This window comes from Catharus ustulatus, chromosome 17 (genome assembly GCF_009819885.2).
Source record: "Catharus ustulatus isolate bCatUst1 chromosome 17, bCatUst1.pri.v2, whole genome shotgun sequence".
NCBI classification, from domain to species: Eukaryota; Metazoa; Chordata; class Aves; order Passeriformes; family Turdidae; genus Catharus; species Catharus ustulatus.
This window is the reverse complement of record NC_046237.1, coordinates 122,086-141,146: the sequence shown is the minus strand read 5'-3', so window position 1 is coordinate 141,146 and position 19,061 is coordinate 122,086. Positions and strand designations below refer to the sequence as shown.

The window sequence follows — 19,061 nt, the reverse complement described above, 5'->3', positions numbered from 1 at the left end:
GCCGCGAGCCGCGAAAGCGCCGCCGCGAACCGCGAGCCGCGAGCCGCGAAAGCGCCGCCGCGAACCGCGAGCCGCGAGCCGCGAGCCGCGAGCCGCGAAAGCGCCGCCGCGAGCCGCGAACCGCGAGCCGCGAAAGCGCCGCCGCGAGCCGCGAACCGCGAGCCGCGAAAGCGCCGCCGCGAGCCGCGAAAGCGCCGCCGCGAGCCGCGAACCGCGAGCCGCGAAAGCGCCGCCGCGAACCGCGAGCCGCGAGCCGCGAACCGCGAACGCGCCGCCGCGAACCGCGAGCCGCGAGCCGCGAGCTGCGAGCCGCGAAAGCGCCGCCGCGAACCGCGAGCCGCGAGCCGCGAGCCGCGAACCGCGAACGCGCCGCCGCGAGCCGCGAGCCGCGAACCGCGAAAGCGCCGCCGCGAGCCGCGAGCCGCGAGCCGCAAACCGCGAACCGCGAAAGCGCCGCCGCGAACCGCGAGCCGCGAGCCGCGAGCCGCGAGCCGCGAACCGCGAGCCGCGAAAGCGCCGCCGCGAACCGCGAGCCGCGAAAGCGCCGCCGCGAACCGCGAGCCGCGAGCCGCGAAAGCGCCGCCGCGAGCCGCGAACCGCGAGCCGCGAAAGCGCCGCCGCGAGCCGCGAACCGCGAACGCGCCGCCGCGAACCGCGAGCCGCGAGCCGCGAACCGCGAGCCGCGAACCGCGAGCCGCGAACCGCGAGCCGCGAAAGCGCCGCCGCGAGCCGCGAGCCGCGAAAGCGCCGCCGCGAACCGCGAGCCGCGAACCGCGAACGCGCCGCCGCGAACCGCGAGCCGCGAGCCGCGAGCCGCGAAAGCGCCGCCGCGAGCCGCGAAAGCGCCGCGGGGCGGGCGCGGCGCGGGGCGGGCGCGGCGCTCGCGAGGCGCGGCGCGGGGCGAGCGAAAGCGGCAGCGGGGCGGACGGCGAGCCCGGCGGCGGCAGCCCTGCCAGCCGGGCGAGCGAACGCGGCAGCGGGGCGGTGCTGACGGGAGAGGGGGGCCAGCGAGCCCGGCGGCGGCGGCAGCACCACCCGGCCACCCCGCCGAGCCGTGGCGCTGAGCTGGGCCACCCGGCCCCGTCGGCAACCATGAGCGGGCCGAGCCTGCCTGGCCCCGCCCCGAGCCAGTAAAGCCCGCTATGCCGCGATCCTGTTACTAATTGGCCAATTTGTGAAAGCTGCGCACGGATTCTCGCGACGAACGAAAGTGCGGCTAATATTCGGGGTGCGGCTTATCTATTGACAAAGACAGCAACATTGTCGAGGCACCGGGGGTGCGGCTTATAATCCGTGCGGCTTGTATTCGTGAAACTACTGTATTTCGTGTTTGTGTGGCGTTCACCAGCTTAAGGCAAGCAAGTCAGAAGAATGTGTCTTAATAGTAATTCAGTGCTCTAGTACTCTGAGCTCTGTTCCTGACTAAATCAGCACAATTGTAATCTTCAAGAGTCACATTTAGCACTGGGGATTTGATTTTTGTATTTTCTTGTAAATTTTTGACTACCTGGGGAAAAAAAAATCTGACAGTAGAAAGCTATAAGCAAATGCAGCACATTGTTAGATTACAGCAGTAATGTTGATACCAGTCTTCCCCTGGGAACCTTGTTAGATTGCAAACAAGATTCTTCCCAATCCACATATGAAAATGTGTTTATCTTACAAACACAATATACTGGTTTGAAGTGATGGTTGACAGCTTTAGTGAGAAAAGACCTAACATAACCAAAGCTCGATGCAGAGGAGTGACTCCAGTTAAAAGAATAGCAGCACAGCTGAATCCATTTAGCTGGCAGAATGGATTTAATTGGGTTGGTTGCTAGGGAATGGCTCTAGCACCATGTATTTCAATGAATTTAAACGTTGGACGAATGACACACCCAGGTCTGCTTAAATAATCCACCTGCTCTTGGCTCTAGCCATATTGAGAGCAGGTGTGCGTTGCTTCTCTCTAGCCAGTTTTTCCCTTACTGTGCAGTTCCACCTTGTGGCTCACATGCAGTTACCCTGTTCTGTGGTGGCTGCTGGGCAAGTTGAACTTGTCGTACCAATGCTGTATTTAGTGTTTTTCAGTATATTTATTTAAAAGGAAGACAAATCAAAACAAATATACCCCAAACTAGTTAATGCAAACATTACTAGAAGCACTAATTTCTAGAAGTAGACTTGAAACGGACTTAGACATTTGATGCAGAGTTACAGAAAGAGTCAGATGTTATTCTTGGTAATGTTGTAATAACTGAATTACCAGACTTCAGTGAAATTGCACAGAGCTTCTGCGTGGGACAGTGGTGCTGGGACTTGCATTAGTGAGGTTGAGAGTACCAGTCTATGCAAGCTACTGTCAATTACTAATTTTGCATACATGGGGCTTCTTATACCTATACCAAGCAATATTAATCAATAGCATGTTAAAAATATCCTTTGGGATAGAACTGACGTCAGTCATCCCTGTGCATGCTGCCTATGCTGTTATAGAGCTGACAATTACTGAGGGCAGTGTTATAAAGAAGTCTTTCCTTGGTGTAAATGCTACTTGGAAACAGCCCTTTGCTGAGTTCTTTTATAAATGGAGTGTGGATGTCTGGCTTTCTCTCTTCAACGTTTATAATATGAGTTAGTGTTACATTTTGTGTTGCCACAGAGGAGAAAATAAGATGACCAGACTTTCTCAAAAGCAGCCTTCTAGGAGGTTTGATGGGCTTAAGAAAGCTCAGCTAGATGCCCTGTCTGAAGAAGACTTCATAAATTTGTGACAGCACTTTCCTAAACATAAAACGTGGATGACTAGATTTGTCAGGTTCATATGTGTAATTTGGAAGGAAGTAAGATGCATACCTAGTTCTCATGAGAACCACTACAGATTAAGCATCTTTAATACTGGAGGATGGCCTGCAGAGGCACAGAGAGCAGTGCACCATCTGTACCACTCAGATCAAAATGCATTGTTGGAGAGGGTGCTATATTAAAAGTGAAGGCAGATTGAGGCATTGCTGTGGAACTGTTCTGGCTCTGTCTGTGAGTTGCAGATTAACCTTGTTGACAGAAATGGGAAAAGAACTGTTAATAGAAACTTTGTCATGTTTTTTCCTGAAATTTCAACAAAGACTAGGAGTTAAAAAAAACCAATCTCTGTTTGGCAGTCCATGAGAGACACTCCTCTGTTGCTATTCTCATCCTCTACTTAAGGCTAGCTTTTGGATTGTAATGCATATATGCTGTTAGTTGTGACATGTATGTGTAGTGAAAACATACTTTAGGAAATAGATTATTTTCTAAAATTGCTTTAATTTTCTTACCTTGTTATTGGTATGGCTTTTGTACATAATTACATACTTTGAGTTGATTCCCGAGAGTACTTACCCTGATAACAATGGGAACATAACACATCACAATAGCTGAAAAATATGCATTGTGGGGGAGTGAGAAAGAGATAACAGGTTTGGTGGAAGATGCCCGTTGTACCTGATGTGAAATTCTCTCTTCCACTCACAATATCCTTTTAGAGATCACTATTTCTTTTAACCACAAATGTACAAGTGTGGATAAAATAGCTGAGGGAGAGCAGTTCATGTGCATCCCCAAATGTCTTTAGTATTTCATAGATAGCTAAGCAGCTCTCTGAGCTGGGGACAACTTCTATTTTTAGTTACAAATGTAGTGTGTTAAGGGCAATAAACTGAGGGGAGAGTTGCAATGAGGCCATGAGGTTACTTCCATGCATTTGTTTTAAAGATGAACAAAATGTAAGAAAGACTATTAAATGCACAACACTATAGTGAAGGTCGTTGTGGCCAGAAACAGCAAGAATGGGCAGCCTTCCAAATGCTGCAAGAAAAGTCAGCAAATGCTTTTATTTTGAGAAGCTATTGGCTAGTATAGACTGGAAAAAACCCACATGAACTTCTAGACCCTCAAAAAAATGTTTCTGTGTAATGAAAACTTCTGTACTGTCAGTTAATTTTTTTTAACAAAAGTACATATATAGTGATTTCTGAAGATCAGAAGGCATTTCTCTAACTCCTCCCTCAAAAAGCTTGTGTCCAAGAATATGTGCCTACTAAACAAACTGTCTTTCTATCCTCCCCTGTTGAAACAGATCCAGATTTCTTCCTCAAGTTGCTTTTGACTACTCTGGACAGTAGCAACACATTGACTCTGACATGATTCTTCCCACTTGTACTGCTGCAGATGGAATTCTTAGTACAAGGAATGAAAATTGTTTGGACTTCTCAGTGTTTCTTTTGCTATAGCCTGGCTAGCAGCAGCAGATACTAAAACTGCATCTGTAAAATTTGAAAGCTCTTTCCCTACCCAGCGGAACAAGTGCTAAGACATTTAAATAAATTTTTAGTTTCTAGGAAAAAAGGTAACTTTTCCTACCTGTAAAACTCACTGGACAGATTACTAAGGAAGGAGGATTTTTCATTTCCTCAAAACCCTCTTAGTGTGCAAATTTGGAAAGTACCCTTAATAAGTATTCCATCATAGTGTAGCAATGTATCTGTTGCCTTATGTGAAAATTCAATATACATTTCTTCTGTGAGCACAGAAACTGACTATAATTTTTCAGACCAGTGGTTTTGCTATTGCATGAAAACTTTGATTAAGCTCTTTGAGATAAAGTGCTATTGCTGGCAGAGAGGAAGTAATAATGTGGCTATGAAAAAATCTGTTGGAGCAAAAACTGTTTTCTGCAGGGACAGAATAGTCAACATGGTTCTTAAGGTAAAACACATTGTGCTGTGTTCTTTCTGCTCTGGCATTTCTGGGCTTTGCAAAAAGCAGAGAATCTCTCGCGTAATTTTTAATTGATTTCTCCTCTCATGCAAGAGATCATTGGCACCAGTCCAGAAAAAGACAGGGAGCAAGTAGGGAATTCATTAAAAACTGACTCATTGACTGCTGTATCTGATGAAGTAATTAGTGGTTGATATTTTCTGTACATTTTCATTGTTATTTTGACTTCTGAAAGCAAGAGAAGATCCCTTTATGTCAGAAGATGACTGAGCAAAACTGCAGTTTCAAAGATTTTTCAGCATGCTAAGTCATTTCTTGTAATCTCCTTGTAGGAATTGCTAAGATTTTTTAATTGCCTCATTAGCAGGAGCAGTATCCATTAGATATGCTATGTTTTGCAGTCAAGTCAATTTTGGGGCATATGCTCTGTTTTGCAATCCGGTCATAGGCAGTGCAAGTCACTTTGGTGCATCCATTCCCAAACATGTGCAGTAATGGACCTTCAAATATATTCATTATTAATCATAGTATTTTAAACATGAAAGCTGTAGTAGACTTCAAACAGTATCATACCATAGTTCCAAGATAAGGGCAGCTTTGCTCTTCAATGGAATTTGTAAGATAAATCAATGTATAACAGATCTTCTGAGTGTTCTCTGACTTTGCAAATGTGTTGTTAGCTTAGTAAATTTTGCTACAGTCCTGTTTAAAAGTAATGATAGATACGGGGTGTTTTCAATGTCTGCATTTTTTATGTAAACAAAAATGTCATCTGTAAACAGATCACTAAGGAAGAAGAAGGAAGGTGATTGCTATTTATATTTATGAAAGCAAAAGAATTTGAAACCCTGCAAAACCCTTGAACTTGCTGCCAGATCTGAGGTTTGAGTGAAATTTCGTTGCCTATGTTGATAACAGCTTATGAATTTAATTTTTCAAGTTTCTGCTTCTAGCTGGCACTTGAAAAATAATTGCTTGCTTTGGGAGTTTGGTTAGTGTTTTTTTCTTAGGAGTTAAGATTGTTTCAAGTACATTGCTTTTTGCTTCTTTGGAGAGGACCTGGCTGTTGCTTCACGGGTGCAGGGGGGTGAAAATATAGATAAATACTTGTTTCCCTCTCCCTTATAGGAGACCTACAAAGAAAAAGAAATAGAAGCCGTTAAGCTACCTTGTTCAGAGAGAACATTAAATCAGCACAACATGGCACAGCATAGTATTGTCCTTGGATTATTCATGATGACTGTTTTATCACTGTTGGATGGAAGTTCAACTTTCCTGTTAAATCAACGCCTGAAGGGAAGATTTCAAAGAGACCGTAGAAACATCCGCCCAAACATCATCCTTGTTCTTACTGATGATCAGGATGTAGAACTTGGTAAGAGCCCAGTATAAAGAGAATTTTAGCCAATGAGTATGACATTGCTTTTTCTTGGAGGTGTATTCTTGCTTTCAAAATAAGAATTTTTTTTTAATGTGAAAAATGATAGGAAGAACAAGTTTAAACCTGCCTTTATGTAGAACATCCTTTCCATCTGCTTGCAATTCAGGGACAACAAGAGTTAGTCCTAAAACGTTAAAGTTCCTGTTCCTGTGGAAATACACAGTTCATGCCTGTCTGTCTTCATCTAAACACCTAAACTTGGCTTCTGGCAATTACAAGTATAACCTGGCAAGCTACATGCCAAAACAATGTGTTTAAATTCATAACTGATAATTGCACCATGTAATTATCCAAATTATTTTGTGTAATTGCAGGCATTCATTACATATACAATATTAATTTTATTTACTTAAATTTTACCTAACACCGTCATACTGTTCTTGTAATTGTCCATTTAGATGTGTCGTTGATTACTGACCAAAATGACACAGGACAAAAAGATCTACTCTGTTATCAACGCTATGTTAATTGTTGAAGAAAGGAGGTGAGGATTAAACACATGCTTTGCCTAATTATTTGGAATAATGAATTAACTGACAGGAGTTTGGTTTTTGTTGTGTTACCTGAACAAGCTTGTATTTACCAAATGCGGTCTTTAGTTATGAGAAGTCATTAACACAAACCAGATAACATTAATACTTTTGCATTAGAAGTATACTCTCATATGTGCATGAAGCCTGGGTCATTTGAAAAATGAGAACTTGTTTATGTGTAGTCTAATTGGGGGAGTTGTGCCACCAAATTTTTCTGTGTCCGATTTCTAGCATGGATAGGAAAATTTGGAAAACGGACCTCACAGAAGAAATAGAACATACAATTAATCAGCTTGTACTCGTCATACACTTACCTTGTTGGGAAAGTTAATCACAGCAAGGTGGCAGTCTTTTTACAGATGCTTCCTTTGTATCAATATTATTGTATGTCTGCAGTATCATAGATATCACATTCTTCTCCAAGGTGGTAAGAAAACCTGCTACAGAAATAATCTCATCAAATTAAATGCCATTCAAATTATCAGGATCAGATGTTGTTGTTGTCACCTTTTTTTAAATGGTTATTTGGATCACAAGTGAAGCAATTTCAAGAGTGTACATCCCAAAGAACCTAAGTACTTTTTTTTCTTGCAGGCTTGGAAGGTGGTCTTGAAAAATGTATCATCTTCTCTTTTATGCTAGGCTTTGTGTTTCTGATACAATTGTCTGAGTCCTTTAGGCAGTATATTTCACTTCTCTGATAACTTGATGCTTTCCAATTTCAAGGATAATGGGCATGTGTCCATGCAAATTAGAATCTAACTAAGGAAAATCCATTTGATGAAGCTGAGATTGAATATTTGTCATTTGCCACTAATGGGTGTGGGAGACCCAGTATTTGTTTGGAATAATTTTTATTCTTATCTGTTGTCTGGTGAGCTGTACAAGTTAACAAAAATTGCTATTTGTGGTGATTGTAGTTAAGTGTATTTAAGACAGATGAAAACAAGATGTGAATTACAAATAAAAGCTAAGGAAAATTTGGAAGCTATGAAAGCGTAGCAGAGAAAGCTGTGGGTAAGATTTCATCTGTTTCTAAGAATATTCTGTAACCTGATGGGTGTTTTAGCTTTTATTGTTCTTTTGTAGCTGCTTTGGAGGTGAAAGGGAGCAGTGCAGCACAATCTCAAGTGCCTTTAACAGCCTTTCCTTTATTTATTTAGAGATAGATTTAGCAATGTGCCAGTAGCAGGTGGAGCTTACCAGAAACACAATGTTGCCCTTTCCTGAGGGGAGGTGTCTTGGTGGTGGTGGTGTTGTTTGTTTGATTCACATTGCTTTTAATCATGAGTTTTACTTGGGAAACCAAACCTCAGAAGGAAAATACTGATGAAGGACTAGAAGATCAAATGCAAAATCTCTGCAGAATGTCCAAGGAGAATGAGTGTAGATTGTAATGGATACAATTACTGTATCCGTGAGATACAGAAATGGGAGAAGACAAATGAGAACACCAAGAACTACTGACACATACGTTTGTTAGACTGTCTAATCAAAACAGTTGTATTGACAGGCATAATATAAGGAAGAGGAATATACTGACAAAGAATAATTAATTAGGAACAAAGACTTTTTTTTCCCCATTAGAACCATTTAAGTCCAAGTTAGTATAATGCTGATGTCCCCTGTGTGGTGCATTTCCAGTTGAGTTAGGTTTGCCTACCATGCTGCTGTGGCTGTGATGAACCAGCTCATGTCATAGTCTAGTTGGAGAAAGATCTGATTATTTAGGAGCTATTTCAACCACTTATAGAGAAATCTGAACACAAAGTGATTTGTATGTTTTGAGACCTTCTTTTGAAAAGCTACAAAAGTAACGTGTAAGATAATTTTTCTTAGTTATCGTATGTGGGCTTTAAAGCTTTGTTAAATGCGAAGGTGTCTTGGGGTGAAAAAAGGGAAATGAAGATGTGAAAACAGTGTCTAATGAATTTCATATGCAAAAGAGAAGTCTTTAGGGGACAGTTAATTGTAATTGTGGGGTTCAGTTTATTGGAAAATATTTGTGAAGATGTGCTTCAGAGTAGACGAATCACTTGATACTTAATGCAAGTTCTTCAACAGTTTGAGCTCCATAAAGTGTAAATTATTCCCCTCCTTCAACAAAATACAACCAATAGGAAGTCAGTATTAATTCATAAATAATTGGTATGTATTCTCCATTAATAATAGTAAAAAATCTCAGCTTTATCCCTGAGGTGAAATGTGAAAATATGCAAAGCAAAGTTATGGAAAGCACACATTTCAGGTGAAGTTTCAACATAAAATTTGCTTAACTTTGTTCACTGAGTAGCTTTAACACATCAAATTGATTAAACTTCCATATTTTACAGTAGTCCAATTAATTTTTTCTTCTAACTGCTAGATTTTTTTTATTATCAGAGGTTTTAGGTGGGTAACAACATTTTCTGAATTAAATATTGACCATTTACAAACTTGCCTTCCTGTTGTACATCCTCTGGTGAAACCTCAGAAGGTTTTCAGCTCAAAGGGTGATATGGTGACATTCCAGCTGCTGATTGACACATAAGCAGTCTGACAGAGAATGGATGTCTGTGTATTGGAGGCAAATTGAAGAAAATAAGTTTTGATTGACTGGTTTAATGCTGTTTAAAATATTTAAAGCTAGCTTATTTAAGGTTATGCAGAAGAGTATACTGGATTTTTATCTTGCAATGCCCTGTGTCTCTGTATTACCTCTTAAGCTGGAGAAGCAGATTAGATCATATGTTTTTGCATTAAAGGCTGGTGATATAAAGGGTGTTGTCATTACATTAGTACAACTTCTTTTATTAAAGAAGCTTACTGTCCCCAAGGGGAGTCTTAACATATACTGTTATTTATGCACAGATGCTTCTGTCATTTTAAAGGGATTTTTAAATTGTATTTCAATATCGGGATGACAAAACACTCTTTCAGACTGTCTGTCTATGTTTGACTAGCTCATAAGACAGCACAGAGAAAACATGCACAGTTTTCAGGCTCACATAATGTATAATTAGCTGTTATAATTGTTAACTGTGTTCTTAGTACCTTTAAGCACTAACACTTAATCCACAGCTATTATAGAAATAAACAAGTAAAATCTTTCTTTCTTCAGAAACTCCTTTTTGATATGTGAAGCTTAGGAAGTTCTAAGGGGGCAGTGCAATAACCTACCTTGGTTCTTGTCACGAAGTGGTGTAACGTGCTCTGACCTGAGAAATGCACAGTTTATAATTTTTTAAAATTTATTTAATACTCATTCCAACAAAATGCTGTCAAGCTAATGCCATGACAGTTTTTAGGTAAATAACGTAGCAATTAATCTTCCTTCATGGTGCCAGAGTCAGATTTTGTATGTGGCTCATGACCGTTTTCCCTCTAGGTTTTGATTCCTGGTTGTATCAATGTGCTCTGCATCAATCAATTTACTGTTGCACTTGCATAATAAAATCCCTGCATAAGGAGTTTAGAAGAAACATAAATCCATTATTGACAGAAGCAATGTAGTTTGTGCCAGATGGTTGTAGGATGCATTGATTAAAGCTGAGCTGTTAATCCAACTCAGCCTTGGGCAAGTTAACACCAACCCTATTCTAGCATGAGCCCGTCCCTTCCTCTCCATGTTGTCAGTTGGCTTTCTCTGCTCATAACAAGAAGGGAGAGTTGGTGATGAACAGGTTTAATCACCTTTGCAAGGTTATCCTGTTGACAAGGTACCATGACAAATTCTTTAGAAAAATGGAATTCTTCCTAGATCAAGAAAGTTTGTTCTAACTTGTTCTGATGCAATTTTAACTATTAGGCACTGATAAGAGGAGGGAAATTAAATTTCGTGATTCTCTGATTCTTGGTATTTCTGGGTTTAGTAAGAGCACTGATACGGATTCAGATTTAGCTAGGTGGATGTCTATGGTAAAGATCCAGTCTTTGACCAAAACCTAGTCTGTCAGTGCTGTCATTTGGCAGCACTGTGGCATTCAGTAATTGTTGTCAAAAAGACTTTTATTCATGTTACCCCAGTTTATCCAAGTTCCTTGCTTATTTATTTTTAGATAATGGTTATATAAAACATTGTGTTAGCTGCCCCAAGTAGTCATCTGAAAATCTGATTCTGCAGAATCAAGCCTAAGAAGATGTAGATAGTAAGACTGTTACCAGAATGGATGAAGCAGAAAGGTAGGACTCAGTGAACTTGTTATGGAAATTATTATGAGAGCTTTTTGGTGTCTTTGGTTCAGTGACAATCACAGAAATCAATACTTCCTAATACCTCACATTAGGGAATAGGACAACTCTTCTTGAGCAGTAGTTTAGACTAAATAGTCTTCCAGACGATACGATTCTGTGGTTACAACCCTCAGCCTTTTGAATAAGGCTGGAATAGAAGGTAGTGCATCAGGTTTCTTGTGAAACCAAAGATTAAATAACGCTGACAGAGTATGCAAGCTTTGGTCAGGGTTGCTGCATAAAGTGCTTTTCATCCTCAACTGCTGGAACAGTACTAGCAGCTCCAGAAGGGATGCAGAGATGCTGCAGATAGTTACGGTTGTAAATCTTGAATTTAGAGAGAGAGAAATGAAAGAAGCATTATGATCAGTGTCAACATGCTCGAGTCAAATCTTCACCTAGGATTCAGTATTTAGTCCTTATTGAAATGATGAAGAACTTCACTGAGGCAGAACGAATAATCTCTCTGGATTTGGGTTCACTCAGAGATTACAATGCCCTTACTACTTGTGCTTCCTGCTGGACTCTAATTTAACATCTGACCTCTTGTGACTGAAACAACTTCTGAAATGTTTTCCCTCTTTCAGGTTCTATGCAAGTGATGAATAAGACAAGACGTATCATGGAACAAGGAGGAGCTCATTTCATCAATGCCTTTGTGACAACGCCCATGTGCTGCCCATCCCGCTCCTCTATCCTCACGGGGAAGTATGTCCACAACCACAACACTTACACTAACAATGAGAACTGTTCTTCTCCATCCTGGCAGGCTCAGCATGAAATACGCACCTTTGCAGTGTACCTGAACAATACAGGGTACAGGACAGGTAAGATCAAGGCTGGGTCCATCTGAAAACTTCCTTAGACTTACTAGTACAGAGCCTAATGTATATGATATTTTAATTCTAATTTCTTCTTGACTGCTGCCGTGTATAATGCTAGAACTTAAGTCTTGGTGTTGGTTTGGCTTCCTTGTATTTTCACTTAGGGAACTTTCTATTTACAAATAGCCAGCAAAAAACCCAAGAGTCCTGTTTTTCAGAAGGTAGGAATAAAATACTGTGCATGCTTGAATTGAAGGCCTAGCAAACCTAGAATATGGCCTACAATTACCTCAAGTGTGCAGAACACCCAAGAAAGATGCTGTGAAAAGGAATTAGTGTTTTGACTTTTTTCATAAAACTGATATATTAAGCAAATTGTGCTTTGAGGCGGTCAGCTGGTGTGATTTCTCTAGACAATCAATTTCCGGAAAGGTGTTCAGGAATAATCAGCAAGATGAAATTTACTCCTGAGAAAGAAATTACCTTCTTTGCACGTGTGCTCCTCAGGAACAAGTATTACGTAGAAAGGATTTCAGAAAACATGTAACCTATGTTTCACACCTGATTCCGTCTTGCTTCCCCCTGACAGCAGGTTTAGGTCCTTGCCTGTGAAGTGGTTTTGTTACGTTTCTTGCTAATGCCTTTTGTTAGGATGAGTAACAGTCATCAACCTGGTTCTTTTAATGTCATTTATAGTGTATATGTACTGCAGTGTTGTATTATACTCATTATTAGTAGTATGCATTTTTTCCCTTGAATTCATAGTTGTTCGCTGTTTTCAGAAACTAATAGAAGCCTTGAATATTAATTGTTACAAGATCATTATTTTCTCTCTATTCACTTGAATTTTGTGTATTATTACTTCAAAGTCTTGGTCTTAAATAAGTGATTTCCTTGTTTTGTTTTTCTAAAATGAAGACCTAAATTAATCTGGAAAGAAATAAACTAGGGAAAGTGCACATACCTTATTAATTGCTTACTGTTTCCCTCAGTTTATCATTGCCTGGCACCAATACCGATGAGCATATGAGTAACCAAACCAAGGTTAATGTTTTATTCTTCACAGATTATTTGATTTGTGTTTACTGAGCTTTGTCTGTTGTAATACTTTTTATGTTCAGTGGCTCTGTGTCAATATCCTGCAATTTTTACTAGCTTACACAGCTATTGTAAGTGTCCTGGTGTTTATATGTCTTATATTTTCTTTTATTAACTTCATGTTTAAATTAAGGCCCAAGATCTTAGTCAACCTATATTACATTTTCAGTCTACCTCTCTTAATTTGGAAACTGAATTTCCTGGAACAAATAGAAATAGGATTTTTACAGGTACAAAGTGAGTGTTAGGTGAAAATGAGATCCTCATTCATGTAGTTAAGTGTGACATGTTGTTATGCAAATTTAAATGGAAATTGCCATAATTCATTTCTGTTCTCCAGTTAAAGTCTGGAGTTATCCACTATCAAGGATGTCAGCCATAATAAGTATTTTAAACCTTTTTTTTTCTTCGTCCCCTACACCCCCACCAAGATGAATTAGCTTTACCTGCTTCAGAAACAGCAGGAGATTGTACTTGAGAACCTGTCTTCTCAGTTTCTCAAGTTTCAAAAGAAACCTGCTAAGAAGAATATTTTGAAGATTATGAATAAAGTTTCTCTGAAATGAAGAATCCTCCTGGAACATGACTACAGTGGACAGAGGAAGATGTGGAATTAATTTGTGGGTTTTTATTTTTTATTTTTGCGGTCCTTTGGTAGTACTGGTTTACCCTGCAGATGTACAGTTTAGCTTCTTAATTCCTTGGTTTCAGTGTGGTTGGTTGGTTTGTTGGTTTGGGTGGGTTTTTTGTTTGTTTATTTTTGGGGTTTTTTAAGGAGTAGAAAAAGAGGCAAGGAGGAGTAAAGCTTTTTGAGGCTTGCTTTTATATTTCGGTTCACACCCTTGGAGTGAGAAACCTTTTTAATCAATTCATAACCCAGGCCATCTACCTGTGTTTTATCTCTCCTCTTTTCTCTTTTGTGTAGTCTTGAAGGCAGAAATTGTACTCTTCTACTCCACTTCATGGCTTCCATCTGTTTTTCTTTGCTGCTGGTTTCACATCTCCTTTGCCACTTCTCTATCCATTGTGATTTCCCTGTGTTTTTTTCTGTTGCAAAAGATGTTTCTTTTGGGTATCAGTTTTTCTGCACTGTAGTGTGTTCTCTGAGGTAGTGGCATTTGTGGCTGGGATCTATAGAGACTTGTGCTGCTGCTGACACCTTTGGGAACGTGCTAAGTCATATGCGGGCAGGAGGGAGCAGTGTGGTGCAAGTTTTTCTTGCACAAGTTGCAGGGGAAAAATAGGAGATGGAAAAGGTGTCTCTTTCCCCTGATTGTTTCTTTGGTTTCAACTTTGGTTGTCAGTTTTATATTTTTAACTTTGGCACTTTGAAAAGCTTGACCAACTTTTTTAGGCACTGTCCTTGAAAGAACAGAGAGGCTGAACTTAAGGGAAGTTCAGTCTTTGGCTGTAACAGCCAGGGTTTTGACTGTCATGCACAGGCTTGCAGTCATTTTATGTCGATCAGTTAAATATCATGAGAATACAGAGGGTGGGTTTTCTTTCTACAAGGGAAGCCATTGAGGCAGTAAGCATTGCAAGTACGTTGTGTTCTGCATTAATGGCTCCCACAACTTCAAAACTGCCAGTGTCCTGAATAGCAACACGTGTTCTTGTTATGTAGCTATGAAACCTTCCCACAACTGGAACTCCCCATCTCAATATCTTCTCCTATAGCATAATGTGGGAAATTGGTGAAGAAGGACAGTTCGATTCATCAGCTGAATTGGTTTACTTAAATAATCTTTAGAAAAGTCACTGTAAGCTACATATGAATCATGACTATCTTAAAATAGTGGATACTGGTACTTCAGCCTAGAGCAGGACATGACTAGAATGGAAAAGAAACAAAGAGATCCTGTGACAAACATTTCTGAAAGGCAGTTCTCTGCCAAGCATTCCTGTGTAAATGTTTATAAGGATCTGTTTTCTATGAACGTATGCATCTTTCTGTAAGATGGGTTTTAAACTGCACAATGCGTTGTTGCATACTTTGGTCCTACAGGAACAAATACCAAGGTATTGTATTGGAATACAGATTAAAAGTTTGTTTTGACCTTACTTAGTGAGGAAAACTTCTCTTTTCTGTTCATCCAGCTGGCTGAATGATGAGGTCTTAAATTGATGACTGATTCTAGAGTATTTTGTCAACCTTCTCTGCAGTCAGGAAGTGAAAAGAACTAGAAAGAAGAAATTCAAAAGAACTAGGGATGGTGGGTCAATTGCAACTGGCCAGAGGACACTTGCTTCCGTGATTCTTCTGAGAGTTCCCTTAATTTATGTTAGGGCTGAACGTGGCTCAGTATGCAGCAAATGCAATACACATTTTGACTAATTTCCCCTCCTCATTCCTGTTAAGCGGCACCCTGTAGCACACCTAACCCTATTCAGTGAAATGAACGTATTAACAAAGGGAAAAGCTGTTACTTTTGTGGTAATGTGTCGGTTATCTCTTTGTGGTGCTCAACCCATACTTGAATTACACAAAGAATTAATAAAATACCATTTCGCACCAATCGTGTATTTTGAACCTGGAGAGCTGGTTGTTCCATACTTTCTCATCTGTTTTCCTCTGATTGTCTCTCGGGACAAAATGTGTTATAAGTAATTTTTGCTACATATGCATCGGAAAAAAGGACAGAAGTGTTCCCTCTCTCCCCCCATTCCATCACTATACTAAGGGTTTGGGCAAATGTTTGACTTTGAGCTGGGGAAAACTGGAATCAGATACAGAAGTAAAAGATTTTAGAGACATAAACAAATCTTTATGTGTAATTAAGTCTCATGCTCAAAACCCAAATTAATATCTGGAAAATTGTCTGTTGAAATAGGTCAGAAGAGCACTCTCTAGATACATTTTCAAAATACCTAATGCACAGCATTAATTTTTAAATGCAGAGTGTTAATATCTTAAAATATGAGTTTCAATTTCACACTCATGGTAGTAAACTCAGTTTCATGGGACACTAATAGGTGGATAGATGCAGCTCAGCAGCATGAAGGATATGAAGAGAAGAGTCTGGGAAGAGGAATGTGTGGTCTGACTCCAAATATATCAGGCACTGAAAAAGAAAGTATAACTGTAATTCTGGTCCAGTTTCTCCTGTACATAGGTTGTAAATCAAAATATCTGCCTTATGGAGATATAAATAAAAAGAACCTGAGGCAAGATTAAGACTCAGAACTTAGATCTGTTGTAATGGAGAGAACAAAGTTATTTTAAGGAAAAGCAGAAAGGAATGAATTTGTTTAACTGTGGTGTTTCTGTTATGCCTTCTTACTACGCTTCTGCTTTTTCTACCCCTAGCTTTCTTTGGAAAGTACCTTAATGAGTACAATGGCTCCTATGTGCCTCCTGGTTGGAAAGAATGGGTTGGATTACTTAAAAATTCTCGATTTTACAACTACACTCTCTGTAGAAATGGAGTGAAGGAGAAGCATGGATATGACTACTCCAGGGTAGGTCCTGTTGATTTATTTCTATTAACATTTGGACATGACCACATAAAACTGCGCTTTAGGGTTTCAGTCTCTTTTTGTACTGGAAAGCTGCTACACGTGACATTATCTACAACCAGTAACAGTAATGTTGGGATATTTCTACCTTCCATTCTGGGAGGATTTTGTTACTGATAACGTTGTTACTAACAGTGTAAACGAGTACACTGTTCTGGGACTGTATTACATATTACAAGCTGAAGATGCGAAAGTAGACTTCAATGCTTCAGTGCTTCATGTTAACTATTTATGTGCTTTGTACAATAATTACTGTGGCGGTGGAGTTACACAAGCATTAATGAGATAAGAATCCATTTCCCTCCAGCTAGACCCCCCCTTTTAAAGAACATCTTTCACAGCCATCATATTATGGGATATTCACAGAATCTTGGTACAATTTATGATAATTCTGAATGAGTGGAGAATTTAATTATTACATTTGTATTTCTGTGCATACATATGCATATGTTTTTATTATCCTTTCAAGGGTCTTCCATCCTGACCAAACTTAGAAAAATACTTCATAGTCATTGTCAAATGGCAGTTTTTTCCTCATCTGACATGTTACAGCTCAATACCTGGTTGCAGTCAGGAATATGTTTATTTCAGCTAAAAATGTTCCTTTCCAGAGGAACCAGCTTTACTGAAGTCCTAAGGTAGGCAGAAGTAACTCTGAAGTATGATGGCAATTAAATCTGTCCATGAACTGCTCTAGTTTTAGTGTATAGCCAAGGAAGTTGACTCACTCTGGAGTGATTTGTAATGTATATTTGTTTAACACGTTTTGTTCATTTTTTCTTATTGATTGCAAATCCTGCCTTCCTATTTGTTTTTCATTAGCATAGTGTTCACGGTCAGTTCTCCTTTAAAAGGTTGATGTCTGGGATTTCCTGTCTGGGATTTCCGCTTTCCTTTGCCCTATTTGCCTTTTATAATTGATTGTACTTTTGTACTGAGAGACAAAACTTCACAGTCTTCTAGGGTTACCTTTTCCATCAAGAGCTGCTAAGGGGAAGGGACAAACTAGTGTACAGAATTATTTATCTTCTATTTTCCTTCTGATCTATGAAGAATGACAGAGTTGATCTTTTCAGCTATGTACTGAAACGTTATGATGGAAATATGTCTTGAGTGGAACAGTGTCAGTCAAGTGATTTCATAGGCGCTGTTCTCCATCTCCATTGTACCAAAGAGCCAACAGGGGGCTTTATGTTCCAGTACCTTCAGTTCTGTTTTGTGTATGCAAGACTTGAAAATGTTTACGTTTTTACTTGTTTTAGTTTTTCTTTCAGAGTTTGGTAATAAATAAAAAATAAGGATGGTGAAAGTACCAACTTCTTATAGTCTTCATATTTGTGCATAATTCAGCTACAGTTAAAAACAGATGGTGTGCAGAACAACAGCACTGGTTGATGTTAACACTGGAGTTCAAATGAGCAAACAGAAGCTGAAGACTCTTTCTCTTTCTGTCCTGCCGTTTTTGTTGCTGGAAACGTGATTTTCCAGCAATGACCAGTATAATCAGATGATTTTTTTTTTCAGTCCTATCTATTTAACATGGTTAATATTAATTATGTGCCAGTGGAAAACTAGAAAAAAATCCCGCTGATTATTCTGTCCTCTGAAATTACTGCTAAACTCTTCTGAAGATGAAATAATTTCAGATTTTCTTGCAGGATGTTTTCTACTTTGATTTTTCTTTTTCAGTTTCTGTCAACATTTTTTTATATTATTTTTAACTTTGTACAAGTACAACCTCTGTAATATGGACCTTTAAAATAAATCCTTAAGAAATCAGTTCAGTGAAATATTTCTCTTTGGTCTTTTGGCTTGGTAAATGCTGGGTTTGCAGTAATTTTCACTTTGAGCATGTAGAAATCTGTATTGTTAAAATTAAGTTGGAGAACTGTATTCTTCTAATGGCTAAATCAAAGATGAGTTGCACGCTTAAAGTGATTGACCAGCTTGAAAAGGCAGCATGATGAAGAATAATGGCAGTGCATTTTTGAGACTACTTAAGTATTCTGTCTCAACTATGAATATTGTCTCAGGCATTGAAAGCACGTTCAGAAGTCAGTTCTGCTTTAGTACATTTTCCCTTCCCCTGCGTACTTTTACGATTGGAAGTCCTTCATTTAATGTTTATTTAGAGTGAAAATGCCATCAGTAACAGTCATAATCATGGCAGTTTTGTAACAGTCATGTCATGTGTTAGGACCTGTGTGTAAAATTATAAATGGAGACTTTGTCAGTCTTGTTCTGGCATCTACAAGAAACACCTTGGGGGAAAGTGCATATAGTCAATGGAAAAGGCTTTCTTTGAATGACAATCTGACTTCTCAGACCAAGGACAAGTGTCTTAAGTGTGGACAGAAAACTGTACTCAAAAGGAGATGCAATCCAGTCTGTACCACTTGTTGGTGTGACCAGAGGGAAATGTTATGTCTGATTTTACAATCTGCTGGGACACGGCAGTTATTTGGGGTTTTTTAAGGTGCAGTTTCATATCCTACTCGTGTTTTTATTTATATTTGTAGTGTTTCCTGGGAAGCACCTAAGGGAAAGCATGGCTTGTCATTAAAAATGCTGTCTTCAATCCCTGTAGCTCTTCCAAATATCATAAGAATGATAATGATACTTCTTAGAAAATATAGAGATAGTCCAACTCTTCTGCATGAAGTTTTCTTAATTCTCAACAATATAAGTGGTAGTGCT

General features: G+C 39.8%; 1 protein-coding gene across 6 annotated transcripts in view; it reads left to right on the top strand.

Annotated features, from left to right (window-relative positions):
* Positions 1–19,061, top strand: part of SULF2 (sulfatase 2) — a 91,471-nt gene that overhangs the window by 30,950 nt on the left and 41,460 nt on the right. For all 6 annotated transcript variants that reach the window (XM_033074902.2, XM_033074905.2, XM_033074903.2 and 3 more), the window contains exons 2-4: positions 5,869–6,115; positions 11,514–11,753; positions 16,156–16,307. In XM_033074902.2, coding sequence (XP_032930793.1) covers positions 5,941–6,115; positions 11,514–11,753; positions 16,156–16,307 — 567 coding nt within the window. In that variant the 5' untranslated portion in view covers positions 5,869–5,940. The remainder of the gene's footprint in view (positions 1–5,868; positions 6,116–11,513; positions 11,754–16,155; positions 16,308–19,061) is intronic.